The sequence below is a fragment of the Neovison vison genome, chromosome 2 (genome assembly GCF_020171115.1).
Source record: "Neovison vison isolate M4711 chromosome 2, ASM_NN_V1, whole genome shotgun sequence".
NCBI lineage: Eukaryota > Metazoa > Chordata > Mammalia > Carnivora > Mustelidae > Neogale > Neogale vison.
Genome location: NC_058092.1, coordinates 166,348,783 through 166,363,964, shown reverse-complemented (window position 1 = coordinate 166,363,964; position 15,182 = coordinate 166,348,783). Strand labels below are relative to the sequence as shown.

General features: G+C 50.0%; 1 protein-coding gene across 10 annotated transcripts in view; it reads right to left on the bottom strand.

Moving 5' to 3' along the window:
* SGMS1 (sphingomyelin synthase 1) overlaps positions 1-15,182 on the bottom strand; it is a 262,858-nt gene that overhangs the window by 17,023 nt on the left and 230,653 nt on the right. For all 10 annotated transcript variants that reach the window (XM_044239513.1, XM_044239503.1, XM_044239509.1 and 7 more), the window contains one exon: positions 4,573-4,690. In XM_044239513.1, the coding sequence (XP_044095448.1) occupies positions 4,573-4,690 (118 nt within the window). The remainder of the gene's footprint in view (positions 1-4,572; positions 4,691-15,182) is intronic.

Genomic DNA, 15,182 nt, shown 5'->3' with positions numbered 1-15,182 from the left:
AAGGTTCAGGAAGTTATGTGGAAGAAAGAGAGGTGAGAACAAAAAGGCAGGTTACGCTGACAGTAAGAAATGGGGAGGCGAGCAGAAAATGAGGTCAAATCAGGCACAGACCACTTAGGTTCCACACACTTGAATGGGATGACATGAAGCTGTTTCGGCAACGGAAGTGCTGATAAGGGGGCGCCTAGGTGGCTCGGTGGGTTAAGCCTCTACCTTCGGCTCAGGTCATGATCTCTGGGTCCTGGGATCAAGCACCACATCTGGCTCTGTGCTCGGTGGGGAGCCTGCTTCCCCCCGACCCCCACTCTCTGTCTGCTTCTCTGCCTACTTATGATCTGTCTGTCGAATAAATAAATAAAATCTTTAAAAAAAAAAAAAGTGCTGATAAGGGTGGGAGTTGATCACAACCCCAAGAGCGCGGAGGGCAGCCTGCCCCACTCACGCTGCACCTAGAGAGCCTAGAATGCACCAGGGAGCTCTCATGGTTCCCAGGAGCGTGTGGCCGTCCCCCCCTTGCCTGCACTGGTGCCCCAGAGGAGGCCCCAGAGGAGGCCCCAGAGGAGGCCCGGGAGGCTGGGGACCAGCACCACTCAGCTGCAGGGTGCAGGACAGGCCCTGACCACTCCCATGTGGGTGACACAGGACGAATGACAGCAGGAGAGGCAACAAGACCTTTCTGTCCTCACTCGGTGCTTTCCTGTCCAGCTGAACCGTTACCCCAGAGGCCGCCCAAACATAGCCCTTGTCCTTTAGGGGCTCTTCCTAGCTAGGGAGGATCAAGGCACTAAAAACACCGTGTCACCCTGTGCAGTGTCCTGCTCTGATGAAACCCCCTCTGTTCCACGGTTTGCAAACCTACGGTCGCCATGGAGACCACAGAACCTCACTCTAAACCGAGCCGCGGATTAACTCCTGCCGCTACAGAGATGAGAGCTGGAAAGAGCCAAAGTATTTCCCCCGTCGGCCTCAGGCTGTCTGGATCCAGGCCCAGGGTGAGTGGTTTGTTTTTTCTCCCCTTTTGGAGTTTGCTACAACAGAAAAAACTTTCTTGCAGGAAGCTAAGAACACTGAAGAATTCTCAAATACTTTTGCGATTTTTTGTTTTCTTAGAAGGTTTTTTTTTTTTTAAGGGAATCCTAAAGAGCGGGACCGGGACGACGAGCGGGTGCGCTCTGGTTTGTGCATGTGCTCCATGCAGGGAAGCTCTGACGAGCCCAACAGGCGAACCCCGGCGACACAGCCCGCAGCCCCCGCTGCAGGCCCGTCCCGCGTCCCCAGGCCATAGGACAAGAGCAGCCCAGAAACTCCTGTGGGAAGTGAACGCGACTGCTGCCCCGTGGCTCCTCTCCGGGGTGGGAGCGCTGCTGGGAGGGGGCCCCCCCGCTCTCCTCCCTCCTCAGTTCCCACGACCACAACATCCTGTCGGGTGAAGCGCGTGGTGACAGCCAAAGAATGAGCAAGGGGAGCAACCTTCAGGGTTCCTTGACCGGCCTGCGGGATCCCGCCCATCGCGGCCGCATGCCGTGAGCCTGGCGTTAGGGGAGGAATGATGCGCGCCCACGACGGGGCTGAAGGAGATGACAGGACCGAGTTCACCGAGCATGTTCGACAGGGAAGGTCTGCGTGGCCCAACTTGCCACGCGGGCCTGGGAAGCGAACGGTCACCGGACAGGTCGGTCGTGAGACAGGTCAGTCGTGGGGGACGGAGCACAGTGAGGACACCAGCTTCTCTTCTGACCTCCACATGCCATTCGGCACCCACAGAGCCCCTGACGTGTGACCGCCCTCACTCTCGGACTCCCTGGGACAGCGCCGTGCTGCCCACCAAGGCCCAGAGGCCCTGAGCAGCAAACACAAGAGCCACATGGCGGGACCACCGGGGTGTGAGCCCCTGCCTCCGACCTCTGCTCTCCCTGTGACTCAACCTGTATCTTTATGTGCTGAGAAGCCGCCTCACTGGGCAATGGTTCAAGGGAGAGGCTGCTGTGGGGAGACCCTGAAGGGGGCCACTGGGCCGGGATGACTCTCGGGGAGGCTCCCTTTGGTCCTGACCAGTGAGCCCCGGGCCTCTGGGACCCCTCTCCGGCGCTCCCTCTCCCTCTGCCACTAGCCCGGACAGGCCACTGGATTACCTGGGCTTAGGCCACTGGGCCAGGGGCAACAACGGCTTCCAAGGCCTCCCCCGGCTCCAGAAATCATCCTGTCTCATCTGGGAGTCTTCCTGCCCAAGAGGTCTCCAGAGCCCACTTTCTATTTAGAGAGGAAATGGAGCAGAGAAAAAGGCTAATCGACACGACAAAGAATCAAATGGGAAAATCCCGAAATGTGGGCTATTACACAGAACAACCCATCTGATCTCTGTGAGCTACAGATGGGGAGAAGAAAAGAAAGAGGAAGGACTGCCCTAGAATTATAGACTAAAAAGACATAGCAACTAAACACAAAGACCTTGGCTCCTAACTTATACAAACCCTTCTTTTAAAAAAAATCAAGCTATTCTATGAACTGGGAATTGCCCATGTTTGACTATACCAACAGCATCAGAGTTATCCATAAAATGCCCAAAATATTCATGATGTGCTAAAGCACATAACCATCAAATGACATTGTCTGACATTTGTTCTAAAATAGTTCCAAAAAAAAAAAAAAAAAAAAAAAAAAAAAGAGATGAAGCAAATGCAGCCAGTTGAGAGCTCCTGGATCTGGGTGTTGGGCGTACATAGGCTCCCCATACGAGCGTCTCTACTCCGAGAGATACATGTGAACGTTTTCAAAATATAAACTGTTTTCTGAATCCTTTCTTCCAAGAGCCTGTTCTACAAAAGAAGTAATTATATTTAACAAGTCCCTGACTGTTTTTGCTAAGCTGTGCTTACGTTCCATCCCCTCCTGTGTTCCTCTACTTGATGGCCCAGGGCGGGATTTCTGGCAACACCATACACAAGTGGCATGTTCAGGCTGGCTTTTCTTGCACAGTTCCTGCTGTGACCTCTGTCTTTACCAAGAAAAACCATAACTATTTATAGCCACAGGACCTTGGCTGGATTTGCCGGTGACTCAGGAGGGCTCTCTGAGTGCCAATGCTAGCCAAGCTTGGGATGGCCGGCCACTCGATGGAGTGGCAGAGAGAGGTCCTCAGGAGATGGTCCACACGGCACAACCCCTCCATGTTGCACCCCTGACTGTGGGCTGGGCCCAGCATGCCGTGTTCCTTGGTGGAGAAACTTCCCCATGCACAGACTCCTTTAAGGAGCTCAACTCAACTTGGACAAACACTCGAAACTATCCATCTACTATTGAGGACACACGGCTTATCAAGCCAGGCTCCTGCCAAGAGTCTCCATTACTGAACCCTCACTGATCAGAAGATATTTCCTACAACCCAGCAGCCAAGGCAGCGCTTAAGAGTTCTCACAGAGGCTGGAGAAGACGTGAGGCTGGCTTCTTTGGAGGAAGAGGGAGCAGGATGGGAGGCACAGGGTGGGGTGGGAGGCTGCGGATACAGATTGTGGGACCACTCATTCTCCATAGTTCAGTGAAGAGTTTGAAGCCAAAACAGAGTGAAGCAGGCAACCAGCCACCTTCCTGAGCGCACACCTCAGTCTAAGAAAGAAGGGGCCGCAGTGAAGCCTGTAACCTAGAGGTATCCGAAATTTCAAATGATAAAGACACCACTTTAAAATCCTGGTGAATTTTTCTACTCCCTTTCCCAGTTCTAGCAGACAGACTTTTCCAGAAAGAACAAAACTTAGAGGGGAAGAAATGAAAGCACATGGGTGTTTTACCGACACAAAGAAATGATTCCCAATGTGCCACAGTGTCCCCTGCATCCTCCCGACCTGGCCAAGGAAGCCGGCCTCTTCTGATTCTTACTACGTCAGATCTTAGTGGCCGGCAAACATTTGTAAGACTGAATCAATCTTCTGCTAACGATTTCAAAAGTCCCAGTGGTCTCCCTAGTTGGAAGCATCGCAAGGTCAAGGTTAGGGGGTCAGGAGCATTTTGTGGACCTGACGGACAAACAGAGTCAATCAGAGAGGACTGGAGTTTATTTTAAGGGCAGATTTCTGTGCTACCTGAGAAGATCAACAGGACAAAATGTGCCTCCAGGGAACAGGGACCCTGCCTGGGTGGGGGAGGGTGCAAGGGAACAGGGACAGTGTCTCTGGCTCTGCAGATCCCCACTGCAGGATTAATAGAAAGAAGGGAGACCTACCACTGGAAGTCCAACTTTCCATCCAAGAGCAGCAAAAAGCATCTAAAAAGCTCTTGGATCTGTGTCAAGGGAGCGAGTAATATCTCAAATGTCTGGCAGGAAACCAGAGAGCTACACCCACACATTGGGCATCCCTGCCTCCAGGACACTAACAGACTATGTACACTCCCAGCTGGGGTGCACTGGTGCGTGTGGAGAGTCCAAGAAGGGGGGTGTGCACATGCCCTGCCATGTGACTCCATAACGTTCCCGTGTAAGGATACAGGGCTTGGAGGACATTCCAGGGCAATGGTCTCCTCCGGCTTTAGTCGGAGGCCCTCTGGGCAAGAAGACACACAGACAAGGGCCCAGTTTACCTTCGGAGAGCAGTTGAAATGCATGCCGGGCACCGGAAGGGTGGTCACGTACATGGTGATACAGCGGTACAGGTACAGCGTGCCGACGATGCAGAAGAATCTTCTGCTGATGATGGACCTGGAAACAAAGGGAAACAGAGCGCACTCAGTCATGGAACTAACTCTGCAGGCACAGCGAGGTTCTCAGGGCAACACACCAAGCCAGCCCCCAGGGACTCGAGAACCTGAAGTAGGAACTTTCTAAGCAGAGCTAACAATAGAGTGCCATGGTGCGGGGGGGGGGGTGCTGACTGTCTCAGGGTGGGCTGGCCAAAGGAGCGTGAAGTGCTCCCCATTGCCGCTAATGAGGTTTCCTGAGGCCTTACGCCCCAACTGACATTCACCAGCTGGGTAAATGGGGCCCCTTCTGAGTCATCCCAGCTGACCCCGTACCTGTGCTTCAACAATGACAGGGTAGAGTATGTTTTCAGTCATAAAAAGGGAAGAGGCTCAGAACACGAAAATGGCATTATAGTGAGAATTCACAATTTATCTGACCTTGAATGAGTCAAGGAGATCTCTGAGGAAGTATGAGGTCAGGAAAGGAGCCCGTCTGGTCAACAGTATGTGGCCCCCCCACCTCTCTCCGAGTGGGAACTCTGTAGCCATGGGACAGGCCACTAACCGAGGAGCTCCTCAGTTTCTGAATCCGTAAACGGGAGACAACAACAGTAGAGATCACATATGGAAAATTCCAGCCTCAAATGTCTAGGTTACATGTATGAGTCACAAAATAAGAATTAAAAATCTTTCCAATTTCAGCTGATGAGTCATTCCAATGAAATTATGTGACAGACACACGTGAACAAGCATGCGTTTGGTAACTTTGCCTCCAGTTCCCAGTTGGTTAACTAGATTAAGTTGTACTAGCTTGCGGGAACCTTGGACAAAACACTCCCTCCCTTTCTACTCCTGCCCTGTCCTGCTTCAGTCCTGTGGGCTCCTCTCTCTCAACTGGGAGGAGTTCTCATGTTTCCTTGGCCTGGGACAACCTGAGTTCAATAAACAAAAAAATCTTAGAAACAATGGACAGGCTTTTCTCTGAGATACTGAACATTTACTCTGTAAATCACAGGGCAGAACAGACATTCCCACTGAAATGCATCTTTGGAAGAGAGCTGGTATCACCTGCATTTTTTAACAAGAGGAGCAAAGTAACCTGTCAGTTGTGTGAATAAAAAATTTAAGAAAAAACGGGGGACACCTGGGTGGCTCAGTCGTTAAGCGTCTGCCTTCGGCTCAGGTTATGATCCCAGGGTCCTGGGATCGAGTCCTACATCGGGCTCTCTGCTCAGCGGGGAGTCTGCTTCTCCATCTGCTTCTACCGGGCCCCCCATGGGCTCACTCACTCTCAAATAAATAAATAAAATCTTAAAAAAATATATTTTTTAGTACCCCCTGCATTTCATTCCTAACTGCAGAAGTTAAAGTGGGTTACTTATAATGTATGGATACAGCTCAGTGTGTTGTCCTCCCGCCCAGATTTCTGAAACTGGGTCAGACCTGCTCACCATAGAGGCATCACTGTCTCCTAGCAAAGCTGTGTACACCACCTCTGAAGACAAGAATTAATTCAGCATACAGCTGTCTTGAGAAGGTATGTACCTTTAATTTTAAGTATGACAAAAAGCACAACACAATGAAACAATACAAAGAAGAACAATGCTAGAGAGTAATACTAACTCTGTAATGTCTGACCAAGAATACTCAAAATACCAAAGTGAATTTTCCATTGTGAGATAGATTTCTTTCTTCAGAAGAAAATGCCCTCTCTAGCCCTCCTGCCCGTCCAAACAAATTATTTGCAATTTCACTTGAACGTCACAAGAAAGATCTAAGACAAAAAGCGGTAACGTTTATCTGGATCTATTATCTCTTTGGGGAAAGACAAACAAGGTGACTGCTATCAGTCTACTTGGGCGAAGATTACAATTAAGATTAAAAAAAAAATTTTAAGTAACAAACGGGGAAGATTCAGCCACAATTATTCTATGACTTGACGTAAAAATGTCAAGTGACTTTATCATGTGACTTCATCAATATTAACAAGTTGAGAGCAGCTGTTTGCAAGAATGTTATCTTTGGCATTTACTTAATCTTTTAAAAATTAATCTTAGAATAGCTTCAATATATAATGTTAAACCAGGATCTCCTCGCACAAGCTTTAAAAAAAGTAGGTTATAAAAGTGTTTCGAAGGACTGTACGCACTTAAGGCATTTTCTTCATCAAAGAATTTCATGCATTATAATTTTTACTTACTCAGAGGTTTAAAAGTTCAAGACACGTGTGCTGGCCCCAGCAGCACATAGACAAAAATTGGGATGATAAAAGAAGACATGTTTTTTTTAAAAAAGGGTTAAAATTGTTAAAAATGTGACAAGGCAACAAAACGCCAGAGAAGACGTGTTAATGAGATATTACAAGAGATGAAGTGAATGGCAAGAAGAGGATGCTGCCGTAATTCTTAAAACCACACTGGGGTTCTCTGACATGGGGTCCACTCTCCTTTCACACTGGAAAGAAGCCTGCTCCCCAGCCCCTCACACTGTCCAATGTCCAGTGACCGGGACCTTGGGGGAGACTTGCACTTGGCCTCAGTTATCTGTCTTGCAAGGATTTGGGTAATAGGCTCTTAACTACTTTTCCTGAGAGAGGGGGAAAAATCCTTATTTGTTAAATATGATAATAAGGAAACAAGAGTAAAAGTGTTACTATTTTAAAGATAGCTATGAAAGACTCGTTAGAAGAGCATGTTATGGCCAGAACGGGTGACATTATTAAACATTTTAACATCCGTATTTAAAAAGGAGAATGTGCTCAAAACCTGATTAAATACTACCAAAACTAGCAGCAGGACGTTGTTTTTGGCATTTGGCACAATGATCTAAAATTCTAAAGAAAAAGAATGGGGGAAGAAATAACCACAACCATACTACTGTGTAAAATTTAAGTACTAGAAAGTTCTTTTGTTTCCCACAAGTTGTTTCTTGCAACTAATCCACAGCCAGAAAACACAGAGTAATTCTGAGCTCAGACCTGGTCGGCAAGCTCTTTATGGAAGCTCCTGGCTTTGGGGAACACACAGGCCCTGACACACAGCAACGGAACGAAGCAGTAATCCTAAACCCAGAGGCAAAAAACAAGAGGAAGCGCACGTAATGGTGGGCACAGAGTCAGGAAGACCCCCGGCTCTGGCGCAGTCATGGAAGCCAGGGCCCCATTCAGGTCCGGGGACCAGCTACGGCCTTGGACCAGACACGGAAGCGCATTGCCACACAGGCACTAGCTCCACCTCTAACAAAGGCTCATGCGGTGACCTGGGCAGTCCTGTTTACTTTCCTTGGAACTCTGCTTCCTCGCCAGCAAAAGGCTGCCTCACCTCCTCCTTATGAATCAAAGAAATGCTAAGGAGGCGTTTTTCCAAGCTGTTATTAACAGCAGCTAGGGTTCTGCCAAATTTCTCCTCTATGCTGAGCGCTGTGCCATTTAGTCCTTAAAGTCACCCGCAACGCAACGTGATCCTGTTTCACAGATGGGAAAACTGAGGTTCTGAGTGCAAGCTGCTGTATAAATATATCACACAACACAGAAAGACTCAGGAAATGGTGTCAGACTGTGAGGAAATCCCAATTTTACCTGAGACGATACCGTGTGTACTTAAGAGATGAGCTGACATCCTAACACTTTTAAGTTATGTTTAAAATTTATTTAAACTCAGGGATGCCCTGGGTGGCACAGTCTTGGCAGTCTGTTAAGCGTCTGACTCTTGGTTTCAGCTCAGGTCATGACCTCAGGGTCGTGAGACCAAGCCCGGCATCAGGCTCCACGCTCTCCCGGGAGTCTGTCTGGGATTCTCTCTCCCTCTGTATCTCCCGCTCACAGGCATGTGCTCTCTTTCTCACATAAATAAAATCTTTAAAGGAAAATCTATGTAACTCAAGATTTTTCACTCTCAGTGTTGTAGGTCGTATTTCATAAGGCACAACTCTCTAAAATAAGAATTTTGATACTACTTTAATAACTGTGTTAATTATGAGACTACTGAAACAAACCCTTCTAGATCGCTAACATGAAATGTGCCCACTTCCCGTCACTGTTTGCAGACGGCGCTCAGCTGCGCTTACAGCCCGTGTCTACTTGGTCCATCCGAAATGGCAGCCACACCTCAGTTTCTACCTCACCTGGACTTCTCCTTCTCCCACCTGCTGTCCCTAATTCCACCCATGCCTCCCTAAAATCCATTCCACACAGACCCACCAGCATCAGTTTTTGGAAAAAGATAAACAGATTGTGTCCTTTGAAACCCTTCAATGGGGGCGCCTGGGCAGCTCAGTCAGTTAACCATCTGCTTTCAGCTCAGATCATGATCTCAGGGTCCTGAGATCGAGCCCCATGTTGGGCTCTCTGCTCAGCAGGGAGTCTGCTTCTCCTTTTCCCTCCACCACTCCCCCTGCTTGTGCTCTCTATCAAATAAAATCTTAAAGAAAGAAAGAAGCCCTTCAGTGGTTACCAAATGTACTTTTTTATTTTTTTAAAGATTTCATTTATTTATTTGACAGAGATCACAAGTAGACAGCGAGGCAGGCAGAGAGAGATGAGGAAGCAGGCTCCCTGCCAAGCAGAGAGCCTGATGCAGGGCTCGATCCCAGGACCCTGAGATCATGACCTGAGCCGAAGACAGAGGCTTTAACCCACTGAGCCACCCAAGTGCCCCCCAAATACACTTTAAATAGAATCCAAATCCTCTGCCAAACCCAGGAGCCCCGGATGCACGGCCACCACTCTCCATCTCCTCTCCACCGCTCTCCACAATGTCCTCCAGACTGAAGTCCAGCCCAGTGTTGCTGGTGCTCTCAGAACCTACACTGCCAAGTCCCTCCCTCCTCAGGTAGGACCTGGACTCCCAGGATCACTCGGGGCTTGGAGACGGGCCCCTGGAGAAGCTCCGTGGTGCGCTCCATCTCAGCTTCCTAGTTCAAGCTCTTCCCCCCCCCCCCCACCCCACGTATATGTCCCATATACCACTGAAGCTCCCTCCACAGAGTTCTCAAATGTGTTCCCCTCGCTGTACTTCCTTGCTACGAGCCCTTGGCTTCCCTGGATTATGACAACTGCTCAGTACTCACAGTGAGCTCAAATGCCCCTCAACCTGAGCCATTACCTGTCTTGTCTTGCAAACATAAAGTCCACCGCCCTGGGCAAAAGAGCCACTTATTCTCTCAGATCCTAGCTTCCTGCTTTTGCCCCAGATCTCTTTCCTTGACCTCTCCCATGATCCTGGCTGCTACCACTCTCCCCATCCACCCCAAATGCCACTTCTGCATGAAGCCTTCCAGATGTCCCCAAAGGGACAGTCCCACTCCATCCTCCAAATCACTTCGGAACTTTGGTTCTACCTTGTGGTATTTTCATTCGTGCCACTGGCACCACCACTGGCAACAGAGTGTCTCACCCGTTCTACAGGCGGAAGCTCTTCAACACAGCCCTGCCGGCCTCATCTTGCCGTCCCGGGGAGACTCCCGACGGTACCTGTAGACACGTGGTTCTGTGCCTCAGACCACTGCTTCTTTACTCCCTCCGACAGGCCCTTCCTTTTTCTCTCCATAAACGTTTCTACTTTCAATTCTTTGCTAGATTGGCCAGAATTAATCTGCACTGATGCTTGCTCTGCAGCCTGTTGGCACGTATAGTAAAATGTACATTTGCTAAGATCACCGCTTTCATCCCAGCAGGATTGCAAACCCCTGGCGCCTGGGGACCAGGTCCTCATCCTCCTTGCCTGTCTCCTCGCCATGCCCACCGGGGTTTCAGCTGCTCCAGGTGGAGGGCCATGAAAACCCAGGGCTTAATTCAGTACTTTAGGAAAGAGGAGTCCAAGGAATGGTTTGTGAAAAAAACAAAAGGGAAGGAATACATGCTGCAAAACAAAGGGTAAACATACATCTCTCCTGGAAGACTTAGAACTCATGTAGTACTTCCTGTGTGCCCTACATGGGGTGGACGGCACCCTCTGTGAATCAGGAGAATAAGACATGCCCCTGGACCCATCCCAGACACGTGTCTGCACATGCCTTGTAAAATCTCTTTGAGTTGGCTTTTTAAATCTTTGGTACTAATTATTTTAACCATGTTCCTGCTTAGTGTCTATTACTGTCCCATTTTACAGATGGAAAAATGAGGGTGTGAGGAGTTTAAAGGCTAGCCTGGGGGCAGAGTCAGTCAATAAGAACTGCAACAGGCCCTTGTGTCCAGACTTTCAATTAGCTGCTCTTTTTACTAACAAAGTTGTCAAGGTAAGGGGAAAAAAAGGTTAGAGCTTCGGTTTCTCAGCTCCAGGTAAAAGATGTGCAGTAAAATATAGTCGTCAATTAAGTGCAGGAAATGGTCCACGCTGGTTTAGGAAATCTGCAAAGAACAGATCACATGACATAACTGTCCCCACTCAACCCATTTTTTATAAAAATATATCACTTCCTGGATTAAATGTAGATTGTAACATCAAGAAAAAATTTTACTCTACAAGATGTGAACAATAACATCAACATGATCTACTTGAAAGAGCTACAAAGAATTAAAGTCAAGGGGGCTTTGCTGTTTTCAGGCTAGTAACAAAAATGAATACATATCTGAGTACGTATATACGTGTGCCTATAAATACAGCACACGCAAACACCTGTATGTGCATATGTAACACAAACACATACCTGGTACACCCGATTTTACATGAACAGCTGTATATGTACATACGTGATGCACAGACATACATGTACCACCAGATCTCTCCTGCACCAGAACATACCACCTCGAATCCCCTAACTCACGGGCTGGTTTGCACCGCTAGCGGAACAGACAATTCATGTTTACCCTGGGGCTAACGGATTAACCCGAAAAGTAACACACTCTCATTTTCACAGAGGGTTTCGAAAACCGTAATAAGCACATCTACCAGCAGCAGTGGCGAACACTTACTGAATTTTTGGCCCAGTAACTAGCACAGGGCAACACTCCTGCGACGCGAGCTGCTGCTATGACCTGTTTACTCATGTGGTAAGAACACGGGTGCTAGGCATCCCTGTGGGCACTGGCAGTATACGGGGGAGCACAATGGACACAGAACCTACCCCGTGGTGTGAGCTTGCTCGTGGAGGAGGCAGACAGTAACCAAGATAAGTAAGTAATAAATGTAGATGTGATGATCTACATTTAATCCAGGTAAGCAAGTAAACACAGAGCATATTCGGTAAGAGTAAACAGTAAAACCGAGCAAGGCTGTCACGGGGCCGGGGGGCAGGCGATGATGACACGGGGACAGGACAACATTCCAGAGAGAGGCCAGCATGTGCACGTCTGCTGAGCATGAGGAGGAGGAAGGGCAGAGTGCTGGCAGGACCTCCCCGGTCACCACCTGCCTTCTGGCCTCCAAAGTGTATGCGCTGGGAGAAGGGGGACATCCACCAACTCACTCAGAGAGTGACACGGGTGATCTACTAAGCTGAAAAATGGCACAGTGACTGGCAGGAGGCTCCTGCCCGGCCTGGCTGAGAGGGGACAGTGGAGACGGAGGGCAGCAACAGAGATGGCCAGGAGCCCCGGTGGGATTCACAGGCCCCTAATCTCAAGAATGGGGGGTCAGGCCTGAGAGCGAGGAAGGGCAGGGATGCCGCTTCTGAACAGGGCGTGTGGTGGGACGCTGTCAGGCACGTCCTACATGTTACCTCCCTCCATGTGCGTGACGACGTTGAGATAGATGCTACTCCAGGACCCCCATTTCCCAGGGGAGGAAGCTGTGCCACCACAGTCATTCCGCAACTCGCTCAGTAAAGTGAGCAGCCTGAGGCCCAGGTGATCTGCCACCAGTAGGATTTACCGCGTAACCAAGTGCGTGGCTGCCTCCATAGCGATGAGGACGGGCAGGTCGGGGACAGACGTGGTGATTTCCACAGCAGATCATCCCTAATGGATTTTTTAAGAGAAGCGGGGAAAGAGGCCATCCCTGGGTATGCTATAAAGTAGAAGGCAAATATAATACTATTTAAAAACACTACTCGTATAGGGGCGTCTGGGTGGCTCACTCGGTTAAGTGTCCAACTCTTAGCTCAGCTCATGATCTCAGGGTCGTGTGTTCGAGCCCCTCGAGCCCCGCATGGGGCTCTGCCTTTAAAAAAACCAAACCAAACAAAACCTACAGTCATATATATATTATCATACCTGAGCGTGCACAGGAAAATATCAGAAAGGTTACAAACCCACTGTTTATGTCTGGCAACATGAACATCTAAACTGCCTGTGGGGAAGCTGCTGGGACTTCCTTTTCTCCAGTGTTATAAATAAAAATTAACAAATGAAAATGTGTATTTTCCCTATGTCCTTTCTGTTCGCTCTCTCCCCCTTTCTCCCGAGTCTCAGTTGAAAAGCCTCTTACAACGTTTCTGTTAACTTCAAACCTAAATTGCTGTGGTTCCTGAATTTAGGTAGCTCCTCAGGGTTTCCCTACAATTCCTGGGACCTAGATTAGCATGTAGGTCTTGAGATCCATCCTGGTAAAAATGAGGAAATAAGCGGAGCCCACCTGCCAGCTACTGTGGGAACGAGAAGTGAGGATGAGCAGGGGAGTGAGTCCCCTCACCCAGATCCTGGAGTGACGCTCCTTCCTTGCTGATGGATGACGACCCTGGAGAAGGAGGGGGAGCAGGGGCCTGCACAAGCCTGGGAGGTCAGAGTCACAGAGGAACATAACAGGACAGGGAGAGGCCCCAGAGAAGGAAAGGAAACAGGATCTCAGCCCAGATGGCTTGCGGGGGGTCGGGGGGTAGGGGGAGAGGCATGGGGTCAGGGGTCAGAATCAAAGGAGGAGAGAACTTGCTGGAAACAGAAAGCAAGAAAGTAAGGTTGGGCACTCCTGGTCAGCAGTCCTCAGTGGAGAAGTGTGACTGAGGAACACGACAGCTGACCTGTCAAATAAGGAGCCATGTCACCCCGAAGCCGCACAGAGACCCGCCAGAAGACGACCCCGCGCTCTGCTGTGCTCAGTGCCGCTGCCTCGCCCTCGATCACTCTCCATCGACAACTGAACGTAAAGCCGTCCTGATGCCCCATGACAGACCAGGCTCGTGGTGCTCAGCACGAGGTCCATTTACAGTAAAGGCAACCCTCCCCCAGAGTGTGAGGAATGGCCCCCACGGCACGGGAGCGGGACGGCCAGCTTCCGGTCAGGTGCGCCACACGCTGAGCTGTGAAAAACTTAACAGCAGCCATCGGAGACCTGAAAACAACAGGGATGCGGTGGACAGTAACCATGTCCTAAACTGCCTCGGGGATCAGAGGAGGAGAGACAGGAGTCCTCTGATCCAATCCGCTTACTGTGAACAGTCGTGGAGTTAAAACGGAATAAAAGGAATGAGCCAGCCTTCCCAGTCAGCCCAGCCCGCAGAGTGAGCCACAAGCCCGCACGAGCCGAGTCCACATCAGACGGCAGCAGCTGCCCGCGAGCACAGGGGCACTGTGGGAAACGAGACCCCTCTTGCAGGGGAGAGGTGATGCTGTCCCACGTCCTTAGGTTGGCAGATACCCTCCTGGTGAACAAGGCCCTCAAAGCCAGAGCGTTCATCAAGGATGAAAAACAAAACAAGCCCTTCCCAGAGTGGTCTCTGAGCGTGAAACACACACACTGCCACCAGCCACCCAGGGGTCCCCGTCTGTGCTCTCGGAGCACGACCGCGGAAAAGCCACACTGGGACCCCACACAGGCTCCTTCCCGCAGAGGAGCACAGCCCCAGAAGCTCCTCTAGACAGAGGTCGTGGCAGCTCTTCAGAGGGTCTGCGAGCACCATTCCCCCTTCTGCTCCTCCTTTTCCCCTTGGGATGCCATCAACTTCCAAACCTACTCCGTGGCTGTGGTCTCTGGAATTCCTTGCCACTGTTTATGCTGGAATGTTCTACACCGGGCCCCAAGGGCCTCGACCACTCAGCTCTTTCGACTCGACTCCACTCTGCATCTCAGCTACCCGGCGGCTCCCTTTCTTCTCCGCCAACGGCCAATACATCTGGCAACACTTAACTCGTCCTTAAACTGTCCCCACCTGCAAACCCGGCAGACTCCCGCGACTCCCTTTGGGCAACCATCTCATCCAAAAGTAGCCACAGGAGAAAACAGCTACTGGGATACACACGTGACTGGACTTTGAAGTAAAACATATTCAAACAAGGTTTTGGGAACTCCCATTAGTGAATTAGATCTCCTCATTCAATTCTGTAGAAAATTCAGGATTCACAGAGAGACCTCAAAATCTCCTATGAGAAATTCTGCAGTGGCAGCTGGCCCTGTGGCTGGAAAACAGAGGGATCCCCAAATGCACCCGAAGCCAGCCATCCCTCCCCATTGACCCAGCACAAGACACCCTCAGACATCCCGTTAAGTGTTAGCCATCTTCCCTCCTGGCGGCTGCAGTGGCATCCTGCTGGCTGCCCTGGCCACTCTGGCTTGTCTGTGTCTACACTGCAGCCAAGCGGTTCCTAAACAATACTGACCTGATCACATCACTCTCCTCTGACAACCCGCCACCACGCCTGG